This window comes from Dendronephthya gigantea, unplaced genomic scaffold, assembly GCF_004324835.1.
Source record: "Dendronephthya gigantea isolate DGI-Jeju-01 unplaced genomic scaffold, DenGig_1.0 000387F, whole genome shotgun sequence".
In the NCBI taxonomy this organism is placed as follows: Eukaryota; Metazoa; Cnidaria; class Anthozoa; order Malacalcyonacea; family Nephtheidae; genus Dendronephthya; species Dendronephthya gigantea.
The window spans coordinates 25,866-47,321 of record NW_021163397.1 but is presented as its reverse complement, the minus strand read 5'-3'; the positions used below and the strand labels follow the sequence as shown (position 1 = coordinate 47,321).

General features: G+C 37.1%; 3 protein-coding genes across 6 annotated transcripts; 1 reads left to right on the top strand and 2 right to left on the bottom strand.

The window, feature by feature from the left end:
- The first annotated feature begins 7,864 nt into the window (after positions 1-7,864).
- LOC114542746 lies at positions 7,865-10,855 on the top strand. Its single transcript, XM_028562217.1, has 5 exons — positions 7,865-8,080; positions 8,911-8,951; positions 9,677-9,835; positions 10,433-10,622; positions 10,691-10,855. Exons 1-5 carry the CDS (start codon positions 8,038-8,040, stop codon positions 10,834-10,836), a joined length of 579 nt encoding a protein of 192 aa, XP_028418018.1. The 5' UTR covers positions 7,865-8,037; the 3' UTR covers positions 10,837-10,855.
- Positions 10,856-11,049: 194 nt separating this feature from the next.
- LOC114542745 lies at positions 11,050-14,650 on the bottom strand. Of its 4 annotated transcripts, XM_028562216.1 has the most exons (10): positions 14,577-14,650; positions 14,104-14,175; positions 13,769-13,947; positions 13,498-13,594; positions 12,932-13,264; positions 12,731-12,848; positions 12,575-12,666; positions 11,986-12,100; positions 11,513-11,800; positions 11,050-11,333 (listed from the first exon to the last, which is right to left on the bottom strand). In XM_028562216.1, exons 2-10 carry the CDS (start codon positions 14,125-14,127, stop codon positions 11,167-11,169), a joined length of 1,413 nt encoding a protein of 470 aa, XP_028418017.1. In that variant the 5' UTR covers positions 14,128-14,175; positions 14,577-14,650; the 3' UTR covers positions 11,050-11,166. The 4 variants fall into 4 exon arrangements, with proteins under 4 accessions (XP_028418017.1, XP_028418014.1, XP_028418015.1 ...); XM_028562213.1 differs by lacking the exon at positions 14,577-14,650 and having other exon boundaries at positions 14,104-14,270; XM_028562214.1 differs by lacking the exon at positions 14,577-14,650 and having other exon boundaries at positions 13,498-13,591; positions 14,104-14,270.
- Positions 14,651-15,341: 691 nt separating this feature from the next.
- LOC114542742 lies at positions 15,342-16,712 on the bottom strand. Its single transcript, XM_028562211.1, has 4 exons — positions 16,614-16,712; positions 16,065-16,344; positions 15,902-15,973; positions 15,342-15,475 (listed from the first exon to the last, which is right to left on the bottom strand). Exons 2-4 carry the CDS (start codon positions 16,324-16,326, stop codon positions 15,342-15,344), a joined length of 468 nt encoding a protein of 155 aa, XP_028418012.1. The 5' UTR covers positions 16,327-16,344; positions 16,614-16,712.
- Positions 16,713-21,456: the final 4,744 nt, after the last annotated feature.

Genomic DNA, 21,456 nt, shown 5'->3' with positions numbered 1-21,456 from the left:
AATTTTGCATACCTTTCCGCAGCTCAGTTTTCTGAGCATAATAATGACACATTAAATTTTACGCCGTTTTGGGATAATTTTGGCTAGGAGTAATGGTTCTCCTAGCCGCTTTATTTCTGTTAAACAAAAGATATTTATTAATACATTGCATTAAAATTCCAAATATTACGCTCAGAAAAGGGTGGAGGCAAATTACCGCCAAAACAACGAAGCAAAGCAAGTTGACCCCACCCCAAGGAAAGGGATGCATGCAGAAAGTTTCGTAATACAAATACAGGATCAGCGGTCTGCGCGACCTGATAAACGAACATGGGCAAAAAGGCACTTACAAAGCCCGTTAAAAGGCATAGATTATCGCCCTTGCTGATAATCTACACTTAACTGATATTAGTTTAGCAGAGTCACAATTACCGCGCCAGAAGAAGCTTCTCCATCACCCTGTTATAAGCACTTTATTTCCCCCAGAATGCAAACGATCGCCCTTGCTGACCATGTGCAAGCTGAGGAAGAAATAAAATAGCCGCGCAATTCGAGCAGAAAACTCCCCGCAGTTTTCGCTCGAAAATTCATCCCAAACTATGTTGATAGGGAAGAAAAACGTATATATTTGAGGAATGCGTTCGATTTCCAACGCCCCATAGTTCGAATTTGGGCATCGAGTGCCCGTGTTCAGCTGCGTGGGAGCGGCGCCTATTCGAAATGAATGAGACTTATATTTGGAAGTATCGAGTCCACAGAAGCGGAAAGCCTTTTTAAGAAGATTGGCAAACTCGTCACATGAGACTGGAATGCCCAGTTGTGATAGAAAAATAGCTCCGGGCTGGGCGCCTCGCAAAATCATGTACTCCTCAATAAGCGAACAGGACAGCATGCCGTTTGCCTGTGAATTTCCAAACTAAAAGGTCTACTGTTATAATTGTGCTTGAAATCCTCGAAAGTCAACCTTATGCCTGCAACCCGGCCATCATCGGAGATAGTTGGAGAGTTGTCGCAATTGAAGGGGTTGGCCTATTTGACTTCTTAGTTATTTCTCCAATTCTCAGGAACGCGAAAAATGCTAAAGAGCACATTGCCCGGAATTGACATATTTGGTACGGTGACCCAGCAATATGAGGCGCAGCCTCAATAAGACGATTGAGAATTGGTAAAGTTATAGGCAACCTACTATCTAAGCGGAAGCCTTTCTTACCATACCCCTTTAATATTTGCGTTACGTAGAAAACTCTCGTTGGATCCGGTAGATCGGACATGCGATGAGTATAACCCAGTGCAGATACATAAGTATTAACTGTTGAAGAGGCGTACTTGAGGTCAAATAAGTACGCTATGAATAACGCGACGACTGAGGGCGACAAAGGCAAAGTGAACGATCCCTCATTAAAAATTGCCACATGAAATTGCGCAAAAAGTGCCCATGCCCGCTTATAAGTCGGCACTGAAGAAGGTTGCAAGCTACTTTGAGCTAATTGAGAAACTATAGTCGCCAATTTTCCGGCAGCAGGTGAAAGGGAATAGGCGTTGGAGCTCGATGCATGTCGGCCGGCGCCAATTGTGAAAATTTTTGGAGCTGTAAACGAGACAAACAATCAGCTAGGACATTTTGTTTACCTGGTATATGCTTTGCTTTGAATAAAATATTGTTTTCTAAACAAACCAAAACCATCCGGCGAACGAGTGTCATGATATAAGAATCCTTTGATGTTTGCTTATTAATAACAGACACCAAAGCTTCATTATCCGTGAGAAACAAGATACAATGATTGCGCATTTTTGATCCCCATAAACACAGGCTGAGGACAATCGGATATAGCTCTAGAACGGCAATATTGTAACTCCGCCAGTCAATTGGCCATGCGCCATAGCACCAGTCGCAACCAAACAGGGCCCCAAAACCAATACTACCCGAAGCGTCAGTATAAATTCAAATGGGAGTTATTACGCCAATGGTTGTGCAAAAAGAATGATTTGCCGTTGAAATTCGACAGAAACGTTTGCCAGACACGAAGATCATGTTTCACACTTTGCGTTAAGCGAATAAAGAAATGAGGGTGTGAAATGCCACGCGTTAGATCAATTAAGCGTCGCAGGAATGCGCGACCTGGCATAATGACGGAACATGCGAAATTAAGTAATCCAATTAAGGACTGAAGTTCTTTGAGTGTAACCTTTTTACGAATTAAAAAGCGTGCTATAGATTGAACACATTTCTCGATTTTATCAATCGGCAATCGGGCCTGGAATTGTATTGTATCTAATTCAATCCCAGCGAACGTTAAGGTTGTTGAGGGACCCATGGTTTTTTCCGGTGCTATAGGCACGCCAATGAAATCACAAAGAGCAATGAATAATTGTAAGTTTGTTTTACAAGCAGAATCAATAATCCGTTGCAACAAACAGGAAGTCGTCGAGCAAATGAAGGAGTTTGCCGATGTTAAGCCTTTCCCTAGCGATCCATTCGATAGCCGTACTAAAAATCTCAAAAGTGCGACACGAACTGGAGCAACCCATTGGCATTGCCCGGTCGTAATAATACAAACTCCGCCATTTTATGCCTAAGAGGTGATAATCCGCTGGGCTGATAGGAATGATTCGAAAAGCATTTTTTATATCTGTTTTTGCCAGGAAACAACCCCGGCCCGCTTTTTTAATAAGTTGAATAGCGTCGTCAACGGTAGCGTACCGCACAGATGTTTCGAAATCGTATACCATCGTTAACCAATGCTCCCTTTGGAAACGATAAATGATGAATCATGCGAAAATCACCCGGTTGTTTTTTAGGAACCAGGCCCAAAGGCGAAACCCGAAAATTTGGAAAGGTCGGAGAATTAAATGGCCCAGCAAGGCGAGATGCCTCTAACTCTTTCGTTAATTTTGGTCAACCGCTTCTGGGTTGTCAAGAGCAGACCGTAAATTTTTTGCTTCAAACGACTGTTCTGCGCCAGAGAAATGAATGCGAAAACCCGAAGTAAATCCGGAAATTAGTGTATCAACAATACTTGGATGATAACCTTCTAACAATATTTGTAAATTATGAAGTTTTACGGGTGTTGGCAACGGACTTTGTTGAAATAGGCTTAGGCGATCGATCAGTGGGAGATGGTCTGTTGTTGGCACGAAAATTACAATTCACGGCACGGTGCGATCCGTTGCATTTAAAACAAATGTGCTTGAAATCACAACCGGCACAAAACGTTCCGCGATGAAACTTAAAACAATATCCCCGAGGAACAGACACCTTTGAAGGGTGGCGCGTATAATTGTTGCCTTGCGGGTTCGGCTTAGACGTAGTGGGATATTGAGATTTCAACCATAACTCCCAGTGAACGGTCGCCCAGGGAACGCGCGTGGCCTGTGTTTGGCGCAAAAATCGAAAATTCTCATCGTAGTAAAACCAATTATGACCCCTATTGGCCAAATCCTGGATGATTTGACAATATTTCATGAGCGCGGGGGACTCATGAGGGTACCGTTGTGTATAAATGGAAACAAAAATATGAAACGAACGAAGCCAATCGCTAATAGTTTTGACCCTTTTGGATTTCGCAGCCGGCTCAAGAAGAAGAGAAGCAGGTTGACCGTTGTCAGAGGTCCGTACACTAATCTCGTATTTAGCGGCCGCGTCTGGGCCACCTGACAAAGTACTTATATCGACAAACTCCTCATTCCATATTTTAAACTTTATTTTATCCGGAATCCGCGAATCAAGAGGCAAAGCGGCAGAGTGGAACGATTCCCGTGGACCCGAAGCACTTGAACATGGAAGAGAAAAAGGAGTGGTCTGACCTGTAAGGTTTTCTTGTATGGACGTGAGCGCGTCGTTGACCAGAGAATCTGCATTGGGACCCTGGTTTGAGATTTCGATTCCAGAGGTAGAATCTGTTGGGGCAGACGCCATTGTGGATGTTGAAGACGCAGAGGTTGGTAAGAAGCCAGCTAACTTTTGCGTGACTGCCTCGGTAACCGAAGACACCAGTGTTGAGATAAGCTCACTCGAAAGAGGGCAAAGCCACATCACTCACGGGCACAGTTGACGTTGACGGGGTGGCACCAACAGATACAGCATTGGGCGAACTTCGAGTTCGGCGAGATGTTGTTGGTTGGTTCTGAACAGACTCTCGCTAAACGGCTGATGGAGCGGCGACCCGCTTAGAACGACGCACGGGTGGCATTCTAAAAAATAAAACTTTAAAAGCAGAAATAGATACTTATGGCGTGATGAGTTAAAGATAGTAAAGCAACCGTACCCAAATTTTTGTCGTTGTGCGAGAAATAAAACTATCCCCCGTAAGGTGAACATTCAATAGTGAGGATTCGTTCGTTATTAATTTTGTCGTAATTGAAAGTTGGAATGTGTGAAAGAATGATTATAAAACGTCAGCAGGATGAACATGGCAGATCCGAAGATCACCGCACCATTCACCCTATGGCCAACAAAAAACTCACAAAACATGTGAGAACTCTCATATAGATGAGAGATAAAGACAAAGTCAAACGTCAGCAGGATGAACATGGCAGATCCGAAGATCGCCGCACCGTTCATCATATGGCCAACAAAATCACAAACAGTGTGAGAACTCTCATATAGATAAGAGATAAAGATAGAATAGATAAAGGCGCTAAGGCGCTTCATAAGAAGTAATCACGAGTAAAGTTTGTCAAATTTCAAGGTTATAGAAAAGTAAATGTAACGTACGACATGCAGCTTGTATATATATAATAGTCATATAGGAGAAAGAATTTTATAACATTTTAATTGCTTGAAGAATTGCTCCCCGATAACTTCGGTATAATTTATATTGCCCGAATCTATTAAAATGTACCCCGTCAGGTAGAAATGGCGTCACGGAAGGTCGTATGAAGCCATGGTGTGTCCATAAAAACACTCTCGGGACCTTCTCTAAAACTACCTGTAGGTAATTATTTAGCATTAAACGCTGCTTTTCAAAAAGAGGGTTGTTCGTTCGCGGGGAAATCAGGCATACGCATACCAATTTTACGCGATATTGATCTAGCATTAAAGCAACCAAGTCGTCAATGCGTGAACCGACTGTTTCGGGCCTTAAAGCGGACAAATCGTTCGTGCCTATCTCCAGAATAACAATATCTGGGGCACACCGAGAAACTAACCCTAAATCAAATTTGCGGATCTTCTCCACTGTTCTACCCCCTATACCGTGTAGATAAACTCTCGCTGTGCCCTTGAGTTTAAAGGTCGGGCACATGCGAATATCCCGCTTACGTTTCAGGTCGCACTGTAGGCGACGAACAAATGAGTGTCCCAGGACCAAAACTTTTGGGGGTACCATTGTGTATTCGTAGCTACTATATGTATATGCTATATTATATATAAATATATATAGAAAACAAATATAACACTTCTGTAAATACCTTTCAACTTTAAAGGAGCTCTGTCTTTTGCGATGTCACGCTTAAACTGACTGTTTGTGGTTTGGGTATTCGGTCTTTGTTAGTTTTTCGATTTGCTGGCCATTCACCATCTTTCCCATATTGCGTGGCCATCCATTACCTGTCGGTCTTTTAGATTGGACGCAAAGCCATAATATAAGATTTTTAATTATCGTCGGCAAGGCGTATCCCCTTGGGGTACACCTTGCCTTAGTAGTCTATTTATAAAATCACATTACATAAATTTCTTATTTCCTTCGTAAATATTTTGTTTTTTGCCGGTTATTGCAACTGGAAATCACACAGTTAAAGGGCATTGCTGTTTTTTTTATTACATTTTTCAAATAATCTTTAATAATTTTCTCCATATAGACCAAAAAGGACAAAAAATCTGTCAAAATTGTGGTTGAATTAATCGCGTCAGAAGACCCGAAAAGGCCTGGGACGGGGTTATTTATATGAAAACAAAGTTTTCAAGCAAAAAAACACGCAAAATTGCTTTTTTAGCAGGTTTTTTTGCATTTTATGTACTCAATGACAAATATGTTAAAGTGCTCCATAGTTTCATTCTTATTCTTGTCGAAACTTTATAGGTACCAGTCCTGGAAGGAAGTTATTTCGCGACAAAGTTTTTGCCGAAGCTGTTTCTCATTTTTAGCGCCCAAAATATCCTTTAAATCCTTACTGGGCCTTCTGGAGAGTTCTGATACATAAAACTTCAATCTATCGCGATGATTTTTAGCTTTTAGCTGGCTCAAAAACACAAAATCAAGAGGAGGGAAATGCGTTTAAAATTTGTCATATTTTTGTAGCTTGGCCTTCATGGCGGCCATCAGTGCTGGCTTCAAAGATGGCGGCCAAGTTATCGTTCCAGTCTTATTAGAGTTCACTGATAAGAACCAGTGGCGTCAATCTGGCGTCAGCAAAGGCCAAAATCCGCCATGTTTTTTGCTTCACTTTTTGTATTTCAAAACCACTGAGCTATATAATAATTCCTGGAGGACCGGCTCGCCACAAAAAAGCGTACCAAAAAAAATGGCGGATTTTCAGCTTTGCTGACGCCACATGGTCCCCTTTGCCCATGGTAATTACCACTGACATACCGCGATACAAAGTCAAAAACGTGTCCATCACCCTCCCGATTTTTATGAAAATATTTTCGGTTTTCGGTATTGTTTTCGGCATATATTTTCTCCGCATTTCATCTAAAAAGACTCTTTTTCACTGTTCAACAAGTTAAATGGAGAAGTGATTTCTTGCTCTACATATGATGCTGTGAATGGCCTAATTCACCTATCGGGGTATTAATTTTTACCTCAGGTAAGCCGGTTTTCATAATATATTCGTTTTTCGCCTTTGGTATAGACAACTACCAAAGCGTCTGTTGCAGTTATTTCTTTTGAAATTAATGTTAAAAACGGCAAATATGCTGCAGAGTGCAGCCTTTTTGATCAATGGTACATGACTTAGTTACGCTATGAAAAACTATATTTTATGAAAAGGATCAATAACTGATCTTTTGAGTTTTTAATCTATGTTTTGGCTTTTGAATAGAACTCTTATGGGATTTGCACTGGAGCTTTCACTCATATTTAATGCCAATTCATGAGTATTTTCAGTCAAACAATTAAGATGAATCAATATTCAATCCTCCCAGTGAATCTACTAGTCTCTCTATTGATCCTTTCTAGTCTATTTTTGATTAATTTAAAACATTAAACATGATGACTGTGTGAGTGCTGATACAAAATATTTTTCTGTCAGATTTCAACAGTGGTTGTTAAAAGTCTAGTATGTTATCTTGTCTACCTTGTCAAATGCAAAGTCAATAATCATGGCTTAATAGACTTCTTGGCATCTTGCACCTTGTTGATCAAGCTACAAGCTTGATTGTTAATTTGCAATATAATGGTTTTACTCCCCTCTGGCTCTGCCTCTGGGTGTACTCTATAGAGTACAGTTAAACTTGGTCTGATCTCTCTTTTTAGGATGAAGATGCTATTAAATTTGGGGATGGCTTTTTTGCAAATTACTGGAACATTTAACTGTTAATTTTACAATGTTGACTTTGTTATTTATAGTTAAGATGGTTATTTAAATGGAAAATAAATTTATACAGACATGCATTGACTGAGTTTGTTTTCAATTTGCAGCAACTTTTATAATTTTCTGGACAGTTTTACCATCCCCACCATTCAAAGGAATATTATCATGGGGCTAATCAGGAATTGAAAGTTATTAGATTAAAGACTAATAGAGGAATGAATAGGCTCAGTTGCATTATCATGAATTCATGAGACATTTGTTTAATAGCACAACTAGTACCACAATCTTCTTGGTACCATAATAATTTTTTTATTTACCATAGCCTTTCCTTGCATTATCTGGAAAATGATTCCATATCAAATCCTTGAGTCAAGCAGGGAATCATTTGAAAGTCCATTAATTACTTGGGTCTTGGGATACAGTAAGATAGGGGTAACTGGCAACATGAGCTCCACTTCTAAATTTATTATATCAATAAATTCTTAAACACATCCGAAATTACTAAAACAATAATTTCGCGACGCGTGGCCGAGTGCGCCCATTGGCGATACAGCCTGGTGATTAAATTAATGTAGCGCGAGCAAGATGGCGGAAAGCGAGGAATGCGCGGGAAGTTCACTGTGCGTGGGTAAGTTATCGTTTATTTGCATATTTGAATATTTTAGCATTATCATTTTAATTCCGCTGTTTGTATTTTAACGAGTGACAAAGCGAGATTGTGATATTAACTCAGCTTTCTGATATAAAACGTTGTTATTTTTAAGACAATAATGCATGGATTGATCATTGATGGCTATCCTCGGCGAAGTGTCAGAAAAGCCCATTTATTAACAGCTGATGATTTTATATAATTTAATATCGTTATTAGCATTCGTTTTAGTAGATAGAAGTTCAGTCTTAACGCAGAATGTCAGCACTTATATACTGTGTTCCGTGGTGCCAAGTGCAATTTTCGTGTAGTAACGCCACAGATTATATTTTTTATACGTTTATACCAATACCTCTGTGAATGACTGCGATCAGAAATTTCAAATTTGGGATGTTTAGCAAACATATGATCCTCTATTATGTATATACTGTTCCTTCCTAAGTTATCAATGACAATATAAATTATTTGACCATCAAATTTTTCTTAATTTACGGTTTCTGAATGTAATGGCAATTAATATATTAGATTAAGATTCCCTTGTTATTTGCAATTTAAGGGATAAGCAAAAGACAAATTACTGAAGAGCAATTAAGCTTAAAAATGTTACAGCTACTACCGAGCAATTAAGCTTAAAAATGTTATGGCTACTATGAACTTTTGTATATTTTGCATGCAAATGGAAAATAATTTCATAAATAACTTTTATATGATCCTAAGACCCCAATAATCTTTTTGAAGCAAAATGGTGAATCTACACTAATCGTTCATAACAAACTTATTTTCCACATTAAATATAAATGTTTTTTTAGATTCAATTACAGTCAACACCTGTCTTAAAAAAGGGATGAAAGTAAGTTTTTATTATGTTAATTTGCTACGACTGATGAATCCAGCTAAGTGCCAAGCAAGTCTAGTATGCAACTGTACAGTGTGTGCAGTTTTTCTCAGATTTGCATTGGGTAAAATTGAGTATTACCCAATTTAAAATTACCCAAGTAAATTTAGTATAGCACAACATGTACCATTGCCCCCAAAACCTATGTATGCATTATCAAGTTTATTGGCTTTTAAAACATGCAGCTACTTATTGACTCTGTCTAACACAAGAGTATTTTACAAGATATGAACAAGAGTGGGGTTTTTTTCAAAATCATGATCAGACAGACTTAGGTTTTGATGAATTTAGCTGTAACAACTAAAGTACAATTAGGCATATCATTGAGCAATGCAAATTAGTGTGTTAAGTCACCTGCAACTGCCATTGGCATTCTTACCTGAAATGAAGTAATTCTTTACCACTCATGTTTCATATACAAGGGCTGTGATTTTATCTAATGACTAACAGCAAATGTTGTGTAAAACCATTTAGTGGCACGTGATTATTGTGCTCAGTTTGCCAACATTACCTGAAAATGAACAGTGTATTTTATCAAATAGTTCTTAGGTAACATGCAGTTCCTTATTTGTAAGTTTTTAGCTAACCCAAAAATAAAATAAATAGATGTGGTATTTAAACCCCCTCTCTTACTACACTTGCCAACTAATTAAAATAAAAGAATCATAATAATTACCTAGAGATGCTCTGGGTGTGGACTGGAACAAGGGATTGCAAAAAAGGTTTGCAAGAACCAAGGTTGTTCTTTGAGGTTTCCAACAAAAGAGAAGAATTTGGATGCTTTAAAAAATATGAGCAATCCGAACATTACGCAACAAAGGAAGCACATGGAAAAACGAGTATGTTTACAGTACAGCGTCCAAGCTGGGATATCTCAAAGTATGATTTGAGTGCAATTTAGAATTTTTGCACAGTCATGTCCTGGAAGTGAAGCTGTGTAGTGAGGATATTGCGTATGACGCACATGCAAAATAAGTTGAACAGCCAGTTTTGGTTTCACTTCCAAGAGTTTAGGAAGTTGTCACATGACTGTGCAGATCCTCTATTTTTTAGGGGCTGTTTACATGAGCCTGGTTACCCGAGATTCAACGAAGTGTGAGATTGTTATGAGGTATTGAAATAAGTCTTTATGAAACCAAACAAGCACATGATATTATGTTATATACTCATTTCAATGCCTCAATGTCGTCTCATGCTTCGTTAAATCCCGGCTAAGTGGGACCATGTAAACAGCCCCTTAGTGTCTCGAAGGCTATAAAAGGGTACGAATCCGAAGAACGAGTGATAATTGCAATTTCTCCTGTTGTTAAAAACTAATTCCACTGTAGTTATATCTAATCAAATTTGAACAATTTACATAGCTATACAGTATATAGTGTAGAGTATTATTGTGTTACTATATAAAGCAAAATCACATTTCGCTGTTTTTCATTTAGGCTGATATTCTGAACATCCACAACAACTGTGATATTGTCATTTTAATGCATCACAAGCATGGAAGTGGCGATACGTTAACTTTCTATGGAACGGAAGGAGCTGGAGTTTCTTTCATCGGAAACAAAAGTACCATAGAGACTTCCGAAGGTGGTCGAGTAGCACTCAATTTATTTAGAAAATTCATTGAAGGTAAATACGAAATGTTATGACGGACAAGCATATGTGCAATACAATATTATTCCTATTCTATTTGCTAGCACCTCACACCAAAGATAAAGTAAATTCAAAAATTCCTTGGCTTTGGAGCAAAAACTACATTGTCAGACAGCTTGTGATGAACAATGGTCCTCTTAGGTTATTTTGTGCATTTTTAATTTTTGCACCCCTTTCGAGTTTCCTGTGAAAGTCCTTAATACCGCCCGAGAGTGCCCGGGAGCAGCTGAGAGCCTGAGAGCGCCCGGGAGTACGCAAGGGTGAATAAATCTATGTGTGATTCCTTTTGAAGATTTTTGACTTCTTTTTTTCAACAAAAACAATGTTAAACATTTCTTCTAAATTTTCTTTCAACGTGGAAGAAAATGGATAGAAGGTCATTTCTATAAAATGGGTTGAAGGTAATTTCTGCGCCAAACTTAAGAGGCGAAAATGATGCTTTAAGAGACAAATTGCTGGTTAATTTAATGTGTTTTCCACCAAAATCACTGCATGGTTGTTAGAATATATAAACTGTTCATCATGCAAGTCCATGGAAAGAATTCCATGGAAACTTTCCATTTAAAATTTCTTCTATGTTGCTTAGCGGTTCGTCTGCAATTCGATTATAATTTGAAATCAAAGAATGGATACTCTCTTTCTCTTTGCTGATCTTTCTCCTTAACTTATTTCGTTGCTTCGAAGAATCTTGAAGAAAATAATATTTGGTTAAAATGTTACCTTCCCTTTATCCCGCATGTGGAGGCTAATTTTCCGCGGTTTCGTTTTTTATGGGTGTTTTACTCGCACGGAAACGTTGGCTTTAAATGTTACTACTGAAATAAAGGAAGAGACACTGAAAATGTAGCTATTAAATGTAGAACCACCTGCAAGTTTTGCAATGTTAAATGCCAGATGAGAGATCGCGTTATGATGGAATTCCATATTGTATCTCAAATATTCCAAAGATTTATTTTTTAAAACACCTTCACCAAAGGAATAATTGCGACAGATCTTGGGCTGAAACTGTTTAGATTTTTCCTTATAAATCTTTTCAGCAACGTCAAACAAGGCCTTCTCTTTTGGCGTTAACACATCTAATGTGAGCAAATGACATATGTATTTCATTTCCTCCGGAGTTATGGAATATCTTTTATTTCTCGATTTTTCATCCACTGACATAAATTTGAAAGAGAAAAAAGAAACACGTCGTCATTGCACGAAAAAATTACACCAAGACATCGCATTCTGAGAAGAGCATACCTAACGTTTTTAGTTTTATTATTTATAATAATAGATTCGCCACAGTATCATGTACTGCATGTAAACTGAACAAAACTACACAAAATTCTATACGTACGTTTAGCAGCGTCAAATATATCTTCTTTCCATTTCTGTAATGTTGTTGGATCACACTCAAGTTTCTCTGACATGCTTTCTAATTCTTTCTGCATGATGGCGGTTTTATCTTTAGCCTAGAACCATGCATATAAAAGTACAGAACACATTATTATTTTTCCAAGAGAAGATTATACATTTCAGTACTCCCCTTTCCGTGCATGGGAAATTTGCATTGCATCTACATATTTTTCAATCCTCCACGCTTTAAATTTCTACCCACACCTTTTTTTTTAATAAATTTGTTTCTGTCTTATTTTTTGACGAAAACTACCGAAACGGATTTGGCAAAGTATTTGTAGCTATGTTATGTGACAAGGGGGGATTTCGTTTTAAACTATTCGGCATATTTGCTTACACTTTTTAGGCTAAGCCAATCAGAATGCCTAAATTTTTAATACATCATGTAAAATGATGATTATTCTGATTGGGTTACTGAAAATGTAAACAAACTTACTGATTGGTCTAAAACGAAATTTCCCTTGTTATGGTTTCCCTTGTTATGGTATAGTTACTATTACTATTAGGTAAAAAATAGAAAAATTAATAACTTTTGTATATCTTTTCGCAAGAATACTTGACAGTTTGGTTATTTTTCTTTTATTCCACTCCAGTGCATGTTCAGTCAGCAATTCCTCTCGTCCTATGTATGCATACATCAGAATTAAACGTTTAACTGGTTTGATAATTTTATTGCACATGCTTACCTTCAGGTAACATATGCTTGGTAGTGCACCCTAACCGCGAGAAATGACTGTTAATCTGTTCTACTTCCTCTCCTGTTGTTGCAGAAGCGCCATCTTGCCATCGCCCTCCCCAAATAACCTGCAAAAAAGATTACACAATGGACACTGCACTTGACTGCACACTTGCCACGTACGAAATATAATAAGCACAAGGAAATTTACCTGGCAATACCAAGCATGTGCTTTGGCATGCATTACGGAAAGAGCAGGTTTCATCTTTTGAGATGTGGTTACATCATTTTTACACAGCCAAGGCCAATACTTGCAGATGACATCATACCAGAAGAATTGTGTTGTACGACGAAGGTAATATTCCTTTTGCATATAATGTGCATAGCCATACACTTCTCCGTGCTTCATGCTAACTGCATGCTGGGCAACACTGTGACGACAGCCAGCAATTTCTAGCCCAGTTTCATCAACAATTTTCTTTTTCTTCAAAGTATTTCCAGCAGCATGCCAAATAGAATCGCCACACTTAGAATCATCTGTGACCTAGGGTAAAGTATAGCCGAATTGAAACAGCTCGATTTTAGATTATTTTTATACGTACAGTAGATCCACTTGGTATAAAAATAATCTAAATATTTGTTACAAATCATAGCATTACGGTCAGAAACTTCCCACACCAAATGTCACACATTGATATTTAATGGGACTATTGTTCTATAATTGTTTTGAGGTAAACGAAAATTCGTATTGTTTGAGAAGACAAATTGTAACAATACCTTTTCCTTTCCTTTTTTGTAAATTTTACAGAGATGATGTTGAACTTTTTCATTTGAAGCAATAAAAGCATCTCCATAGTAGCAATCTCTTTTCCTGCTAAATAATTTCAATTTATCCTCTTTAAAACATACATATGATGAAATAACTTTGAAACTCTTTCTAGGTGATATACAAGACGCATTTCAGTTGTATATGAGCTGACGATTTCCCTCCAAGCTAGTGCATTCCTGCAATGCATCGTCTGTGATTCAGTGTACAAAATGTACTTACATCCCAGCAGATTTGTACCGATAAAGTTTCATGTTACCATCCATGTGAACGGAGTGTTGCTGCTGTTCACATGCAGGGCACTCCATCCAGTTAATATGCCGTAGTTTGTTCAATTCATATTGGCAATATTTCCATTCACGAAAAGAGCTACCAAATGTTTTGCTGTTAATTGTTCCCATCTATATAAAAGATAGAGAAAGATACATCAAACTAATATCTGTACAACTATTTAACTACTGAGGCAATTAGCAAACATAATCATAAAAGAACAGGATTCCATTTTTTGCATGAAGCGATACATTGAAGTTGATACTTAGAAGTTGGTTTAAACGTACCCGCCCTTTTTGTATCGAAAACATTTCTAGTGATTTCACAAAACTATTTTGAGAAATTCCAGGAACAATCTTCTGTAAATTATCCCAGAAATGAAAGAGATCTTGGTGAAATACATATGTCATGTCACGAATAGTTCCAGGCCAAAACCCCAGCTGTATTAAAACATGGGGTTGATGAAATAACATTGTCACATTGTTTACATTCATATTTTGTGTGACTAATGTCGAATCTACCTGAAGATATAATAATAAATATTTAACCAATTAGCACAAAAATATAAGTTTTGAGTTCCATGATAGAGATCAACATTTGGCCTATAAAGCCTATCTGAATAGCATCATCTGGTTTGAATCTTGCAGGAGCTAGGTTCAGCCTACATAATGTATCATTTATAGCTACAGTATAAAACTATAGAATCTATTTCAGAAAGACAATGTTTTTGTGAATAAAAAAGACAACTAAAATAGCATACCTTTCAATGTTACAGCAATGCAACCCATACCCTTCTCATCATATAAAATATTGCAAGGAAATAGGCATGTGGGACAATAACATCACCAAATGGAAGGGACCGTTCTAAAAAATACATAGACAATTCATATATTTTCAGAAACTGTTTGAAGAACCCTCTAAAAATGGCAGAACTTTCCTACCAAGGGAAAACATTATCTCACACCTAGAGTTTCACAAAGATGCTGAGATAATACAAAGATAATACTGACTGGTCAATTTTTTTTACAAATTTCATGTGACAAATATGTTTCTGTGTTTCTTTATTTGAAAAAGACCTAATAAAATTTTTTATGAGAAAATTTGCCAATGAATATTTACTCATGTAAAATGAACTTTAGGTTTGACATAAATGCTAAATAGATCATGCTAAATTTCATATTTAAAGAGCATCTTGAGAGTATCACGGTCACAATGCACCTTTTGACACAAGGTATAAGTTACATCTTTTTAGCCATGCTATAATATTTACCAACAGTAATCCATTCCAGTTTGCTGTTAATTGAGGCTGTTGGAGGAATAGGTTCATGAAAACCATTCAAAATTGCATCTCGATCATGAAATGGATGGTTCTTATGGTTCTCCTCATCACAATCCCCACAGACATATCTATGTGAAATGCAGTCTTGACATCCAATAACTGCCATGGCCATCTTTACAGCTTTCGCATAACAATTCATCAAAAATGCCAATGGAAAATTTAGTTTGCAGCAAAACTTCGATTAAACTACTTCTGACTTCCTCCAGCTTTCATAAAGGGAATTTTGTCTTTCATGCCAGGTTCGTTTTTTTGCTGACCACCACATTTCCAGTTACATAATAATCCTTTTGCTTCTTCAAGGATATCATTCATTGTCACATCTAAACAAAATCGATGATACTGCTTAAAAATGAGCTGCTAGGTAGAATGCCACAAAATCATTGTACACCATATTACCACATTAAGTTTAATATACATTCGATAAACCAAGTTTTGTAAAGTAGCAGGGTCTTTAAATTCCATATATAAATGCATAAACAGTATCCATATTGGAAAGTTTGCAATATGTGTGAATGATGAGTCACAATCTTCCCTGCACACAGCCAATCTAGCAATGTGGCAGCATGTGTATAATGTCTAGTCAGTAGTCACAGAGGACACAAAGCTATACGAACTTGTTTAGATAATAAATATTGACTTTTAGCACATCATATTTTACAATAGCGGTTCAAAATGTCAACAAAGCGGATTAAAAACTTCACAGCATTTTTAGCTGTTGTAATTGTACATATTTATTAGATCCATACCCTCTACAGCGTTTGTCGTTACATCCATATCTGATTCACGATCCAATAAACTTACTTCTGGTGGTTCTTGTTCTACGTAAAAAGTGACAAAATAATAAATCATCCGAATGATGGGACCTATCTGGCGTAGGTTCTGTGTAAAATGTTACAAACAGAAGCATACCTTGGAAAATATTATCGCTGTGTTCCTCTAAGTTTTTTGATCTTGAACTAGAGGCGGTATCATCGCGATTATAATACTTTGGATTGTAAGTATTTTTGCAACTCCGTTGGCCAGTTTTTGGATCCGTGCTATACTCATAATGAATAGGCTTTCTTCTCTTTTTTCGCTTTTCTAAAATATCATTACCTTGCCTAATAAGACAATCCATGGAAGGGAGTTTCTTCTTGCGAGCATTGGCAGCCCTTTCAAAATTCTCCGCCATTGTGAAAGATTTGAGTTGGTTTTGACCAGTGAACTGAAATTAAACTGGAACGCTCACTCTGCCGGAAGTTTGAAGCCAAGATGGCGGATCATGAAGCCTTTCTTGTAGGTATGATCCATGCCTCCACGCGGAAATTTTGTCGGGAATTCTGATTTTTCCTTTGAAGTTTCCGCGCCAGAGGCCTGGATCATACCTACAAGAAAGGCTTCATGATCCGCCATCTTGGCTTCACTCATCAATGAGGGAAAGTCATAGAGTGAGCGTTCCAGTTTTATTTGAGTTCACTGGTTTTGACCCAGTTTCTTTCCGTTTCATAATGCTCGGCCACGCGTCGCGAAATTATTGTTTTAGTAATTTCGGATGTGTTTAAGAATTTATTGATATAATAAATTTAGAAGTGGAGCTCATGTTGGTAACTGGCTAGCTATAATGACCTGAATGAAAATATCCTATGCAAATATGTTTTGAAGTACTATTACTATATAATCAGCCGCCCAGCATCTTGCATGAGGTTTGGCCTTTTTTTCCTTGAGTTATGGGCTGATATGCATAAGCATGATGTTCGAAGGAAAACATCGCATAACAACATATTTTCTGCCGTTAACCTTTAGTCGCCGATTGATATCCGAAAGATAATCCAAATTTCTGACAAGACTCGAAAAATATTAAAGTATTTTCAAAAATTTTATACAGGAATGTATGAATAATGAAAATGAATATTAAAATAAATAAAATAACCTGTCAGCTAATTGTACATAAAAATCCTTCGTCCACAATTTTTTTTACGTTTTAATATTAATTTTCTCTGGCATTGGCAAAACAGCGTCCACGATTGTATAGAACTGAAATAAACGCCTTATTGCAACGCTTTGTAGCACAAAAATAAATCGAAAAATACAAAACAACCAGGTTTCCAGCATGTTTCACGGCAAAAAAGATATTCATAAAAAAAACAGGGGGGAAATACTGTTGTTTAGATAAACCAGGGGGGAGCATCTCTTGTAGCGGGCTCAGATTTGAGCCTGGTCAGTGGTAATTACCCTGGGCAAAGGGGACCATATGGCGTCAGCAAAACTTCTGCGCACTGCGCAGAAGGCAAAATCCGCCATGTTTTTTTGTGCAAAAAGATGGCGGCGAAGTTACCGAAAAATGACGAACCGGTCCTCCAGGAATTATTATATAGCTCAGTGTTCAAAACATTAGGAGCCGGTCACTGAGCTATATAATAATTCCTGGAGGACCGGCTCCTGTCAAAAAAGTGAAGCCACTAAGATGGCGGATTTTGAGCTTTGCTGACGCCACTTGGTTCCTTTTGCTCATGGTAGTTACCACTGACATACCGCGAAAGGTGAAAAACTGTGTCCATCACCCTCCCGATTTTTACGAAAATATTTTCAGCTTTCCGTATATATTTCTTTGTTTTTCATATAAAATGGATAAAAGCGTTTCTCTTTTCCCTGTTCAACAAATGGAAAGGACACGTAGCTTCGTGCTCTGCGTCTGACGTTGTGAATGGCTTAATTCACTTATCGGTAGAGTGAATTTTCTCATTTTGCCCTTATATTATAAAATCCAGGTAAGCCGTTTTTCAACTTTTTTTACTATAAACAATTTCGTTTTTGGCCTTCGAGTTTGGACTATAGTATAAACTGATTACCAAAGCCTCTGAGACAATAAATCCATCAAAACGTGTCGTACAAACAGCCTTTGGTAAATTACAGTGCTGTCAATGCAATGTTATATACCCAAATTTTATCATATTTTCTTAACTTGTGTCGGGGGAAAGTTAAAATTCCTGGCAGTGTCAATCTTTTGAGTTTGGTCTAAGTTGTTTTCATGATAGCAAACATCAATGTTAATAGGTAAACCATTCCCCCAGTGAGTCTACTATAGTCACTCTTCTATTGATCCCACCCAACATCAATTAACATGATCTGAGGGTGCTGATACAAAATAATAAGTTGCTGTAAACAGTGTAAAATTCCAACCTCTGATAGTGAGCCCTGTTAAAGCCTAGTTAATATATTATCTTGTTTACCTTGTCAAATCCAAAGTGAAATGATCAATTGTCACAGCTCTTAATTTATTTTTTAGCTTCTTGTACCTTGTGAATAAATTAATCTTGATCATATCTCCATTTTTATTTTCAGGATAAAGTTCATGCATTTTATGACTGTGCATTGTTATTCTTCATTTCCATGTTATCTGATTTTGTTGTTGGCTGGTGTTTTCATATACCATTTGTCATATTTATTAATTAATGAAATAAATATAAACATGCATTGCCTGAGCAGTGTGTCTTTAATCTGCAGCAACTTTTGTAATTTTCTGTTTATGGTATCAACCTCCAAAGGGGTTATATTCATTAGGCTAATCAGTGGAGCCTATGGAGGGATAAATGTTATTCTTTACTATGACCAAGGGTCCAGGGATGCAATTAGAGAATGCTGAAAACTTTTAAAGCCTATTAAGGTTTATTAGGGTACAAGTTGATGACTTGAATGAAAAGTATATTATGCAAATATGATTCTTGGTTGAAACTATATTGCTGCACTAAGTATTAGTCAGCTGCCCAGCATTTTGCCTGAGCTTTGGCCTCTGTTTCTTTGGATTTTGTATTGTGCATAGGTATAAAGTCTTGAAGACAACATCACATACTGAATACTGATTACATACTTCCTGCAATTCATCAGTTCAGGGTTTAGAAAAGTCAAATTGTTGCCCATAAATTCCTAGTTGTCTTCAAAATATGCGAGGATAGTGCCAAAACATTCAAACATTTGTAAACTCTCATATTGGAATGTATAAATAACAAAAATATTATTACGAAAATAAAATAAACCTGTCAGTTCGTGTCAGTATTAAAATCTTTAGTTTGTCCACATTTTTCCATATTTTAATATATTTGTTTCCGCACTGGCTAAAAAATAGCGTGTATGACTTGTATTCATCTTAAAATAAAACTTTATTGTATGTCAGTGCGAAAAATATAAAAAAAACAACCGAAAAACATTTCAAAAACAAAAAAGATTTCACGGCAAAAAAAAATATAAAAACCAGGCGGGAGAATTGTTATTTACAAAAACCAGGGGGGAGAATATTGCTGTAGCGGGCTCAAATTGAGCCTGGTCAGTGGTAAATACCATGGTCAAAAGGAACCAAGTGGCGTCAGCAAAGCTTATGCGGTTGCGCAGAAGGGCGAAATCCGCCATGTTGGTGGCTTCAAAAAGATGGCGGCGAAGTTACTGAAAAATCACGAGCCGGTCCTCCAGGAATTATTATATAGCTGAGTGGAGCCGGTCCTCCAGGAATTATATTATAGCTCAGTGTAGTGAACTCAATACAACTGGAACGATAACTCCGCCGCCATCTTGAAGCCAGACTGATGGCCGCCCACTGAGCTATAATATAATTCCTGGAGGACCGGCCCGCGACCAAAAAGTGAAGCAAAAAACATGGCGGATTTCGGCGTTTGCTGACGCCAGATTGACGCCACTGGTTCCTATTCGCCATGGTAGTTACCACTGACTAAGGCTCAATTCTGAGCCCGCTACATATGCACTCTTCCCTGGTTTTTGTTAAAAATAGTATTCAGTTCTCATTATTATAGTTTCCAAAAAAAATTTAAACGTCAGTCGATATTTTTGAACTGAAAACTTTTTGATCAGATATGTTTGACGTTTTTGTGAAGATAGCAAAGTCGTATACACGTTACTTCTGTCAAAAACAGGAAAGAAATAACAGATAAATCATAAAACTTCAAGAAATTTGCCGAAACGAAAATGCAGTTGACTTAAAGGTAAATATATTATTCATAAATTTCATTTTTAGATAAAATTTCACCATTTTTTTTTCGTTAACAGTCTTTAGATAGATGTCGTTGTTTATATATTTTAATATTTGACCAAAAGACGGCAGCACGAGAAGTGAAATGTATAGTTTGAAGTTTGAACAACTACTAAAAAGATTACCTTAAGGTAGCCTGCCTATTTGTTTAGCTGGATTTCATTAGCCAGAAGAAATAGTTTTTCTGTACTGAACTATATCAGCATATATCATGTATATTGATGAGCTTATTAGCTTAAACCTATAAGGATGAACTATTAAATTGAAAGCTTCCAGCAGTCAGCACCATGCAGTGGTCAGCACTATAATTGTCTGACTGCACAGACCATGCTCTTTCCATGGTATAAAACCAATAATTATGGCCCCTGTGCAGGTCATATGCTTTTCTATATTTGCAAATGATAATGCAGAGGCTGCATTAAGGAAGATTAGAACCAGGGATGTTTATAGGCTAAGATAGCCATGGTAATTATTATTGATTATATGCAAAAGGGGCTTACCAGCTTCTCCCAGATTAGCCTACAATGACTGGAAAGGTTCTTTGGAAATGAAAAAACAAAGCCTTACCAATTGTAATATTTATTTTCTTTTAATAAAACATTGTAATTTGTAAAAATAATAAAACAGTTTCTGTATTTAAGAATGTGTGTAGTTCATGGGTATAATAGTATGGTTGTCTCAATTTAGTTCTCCAGAATTTTGCATAATATGCCTCCACTTGATCTACCAAACCCTATGTTATGTCCCTGCAAAAAGAAAGATATGTCAGAGATTAACTGTATCTATAATACACCCTGTAAGGTTTACAAAATTAGTACAGATAATTTAGTGTGCCATGATGATGCCTCAGTTGGAGGTGTGGGTGAATTTAGGCAAGTTATTCTCAGACCTTGCTCCTTCAGATTATATTTTTGTTCCTATTGCATCCTTTATATGCTTTGATCTAATATATCTTGTATGATTTTTCATCAAAAGATGGGCTATAGACACATTGATGATTGATCTGGTTACACCTGAGTTTTGGCACAACTACATGGATTCAAATCAGTGTAAAATATTATGGATAAACAAGTATTAATAGAAATATGTTGTAGTTAAACAAATTAAATGTTAGTAAATATATCATTTCTGTTTTCCGATCTGTCATAGCCGTCGAACTACGAAGCTATATTTTTTACTTGACGTTCAGAGTTCAAACATCAAAATTGCGAAAGCCTTTTTAAAACTCTACCTGAGTGCAAATCGCCAAAAATTTCCTCTTTAACGAGTAAATTGCGGTAGGAA

What these genes read in the sequence shown, in the direction of transcription:
- LOC114542746 (XM_028562217.1), top strand. Translation starts at nt 8,038, where the DNA reads ATGGCGGAAAGCGAGGAATGCGCGGGAAGTTCACTGTGCGTGG. An exon ending in GGAAGCACATGGAAAAACGA is followed by an intron (nt 9,836 to 10,432) that starts GTATGTTTACAG and finishes TTTTTCATTTAG; the next exon opens with GCTGATATTCTGAACATCCA. An exon ending in ATTTAGAAAATTCATTGAAG is followed by an intron (nt 10,623 to 10,690) that starts GTAAATACGAAA and finishes TCTATTTGCTAG; the next exon opens with CACCTCACACCAAAGATAAA.
- LOC114542745 (XM_028562213.1), bottom strand. Translation starts at nt 14,226, where the DNA reads ATGACATATGTATTTCACCAAGATCTCTTTCATTTCTGGGATAATTTA. An exon ending in ACAAAAAAGGAAAGGAAAAG is followed by an intron (nt 13,265 to 13,497) that starts GTATTGTTACAA and finishes ACTTTACCCTAG; the next exon opens with GTCACAGATGATTCTAAGTG. An exon ending in TATATTTGACGCTGCTAAAC is followed by an intron (nt 11,801 to 11,985) that starts GTACGTATAGAA and finishes AATTTATGTCAG; the next exon opens with TGGATGAAAAATCGAGAAAT.
- LOC114542742 (XM_028562211.1), bottom strand. Translation starts at nt 16,326, where the DNA reads ATGGCGGAGAATTTTGAAAGGGCTGCCAATGCTCGCAAGAAGAAACTC. An exon ending in CAGCGATAATATTTTCCAAG is followed by an intron (nt 15,974 to 16,064) that starts GTATGCTTCTGT and finishes CTTTTTACGTAG; the next exon opens with AACAAGAACCACCAGAAGTA. An exon ending in AACGACAAACGCTGTAGAGG is followed by an intron (nt 15,476 to 15,901) that starts GTATGGATCTAA and finishes GATTTTGTTTAG; the next exon opens with ATGTGACAATGAATGATATC.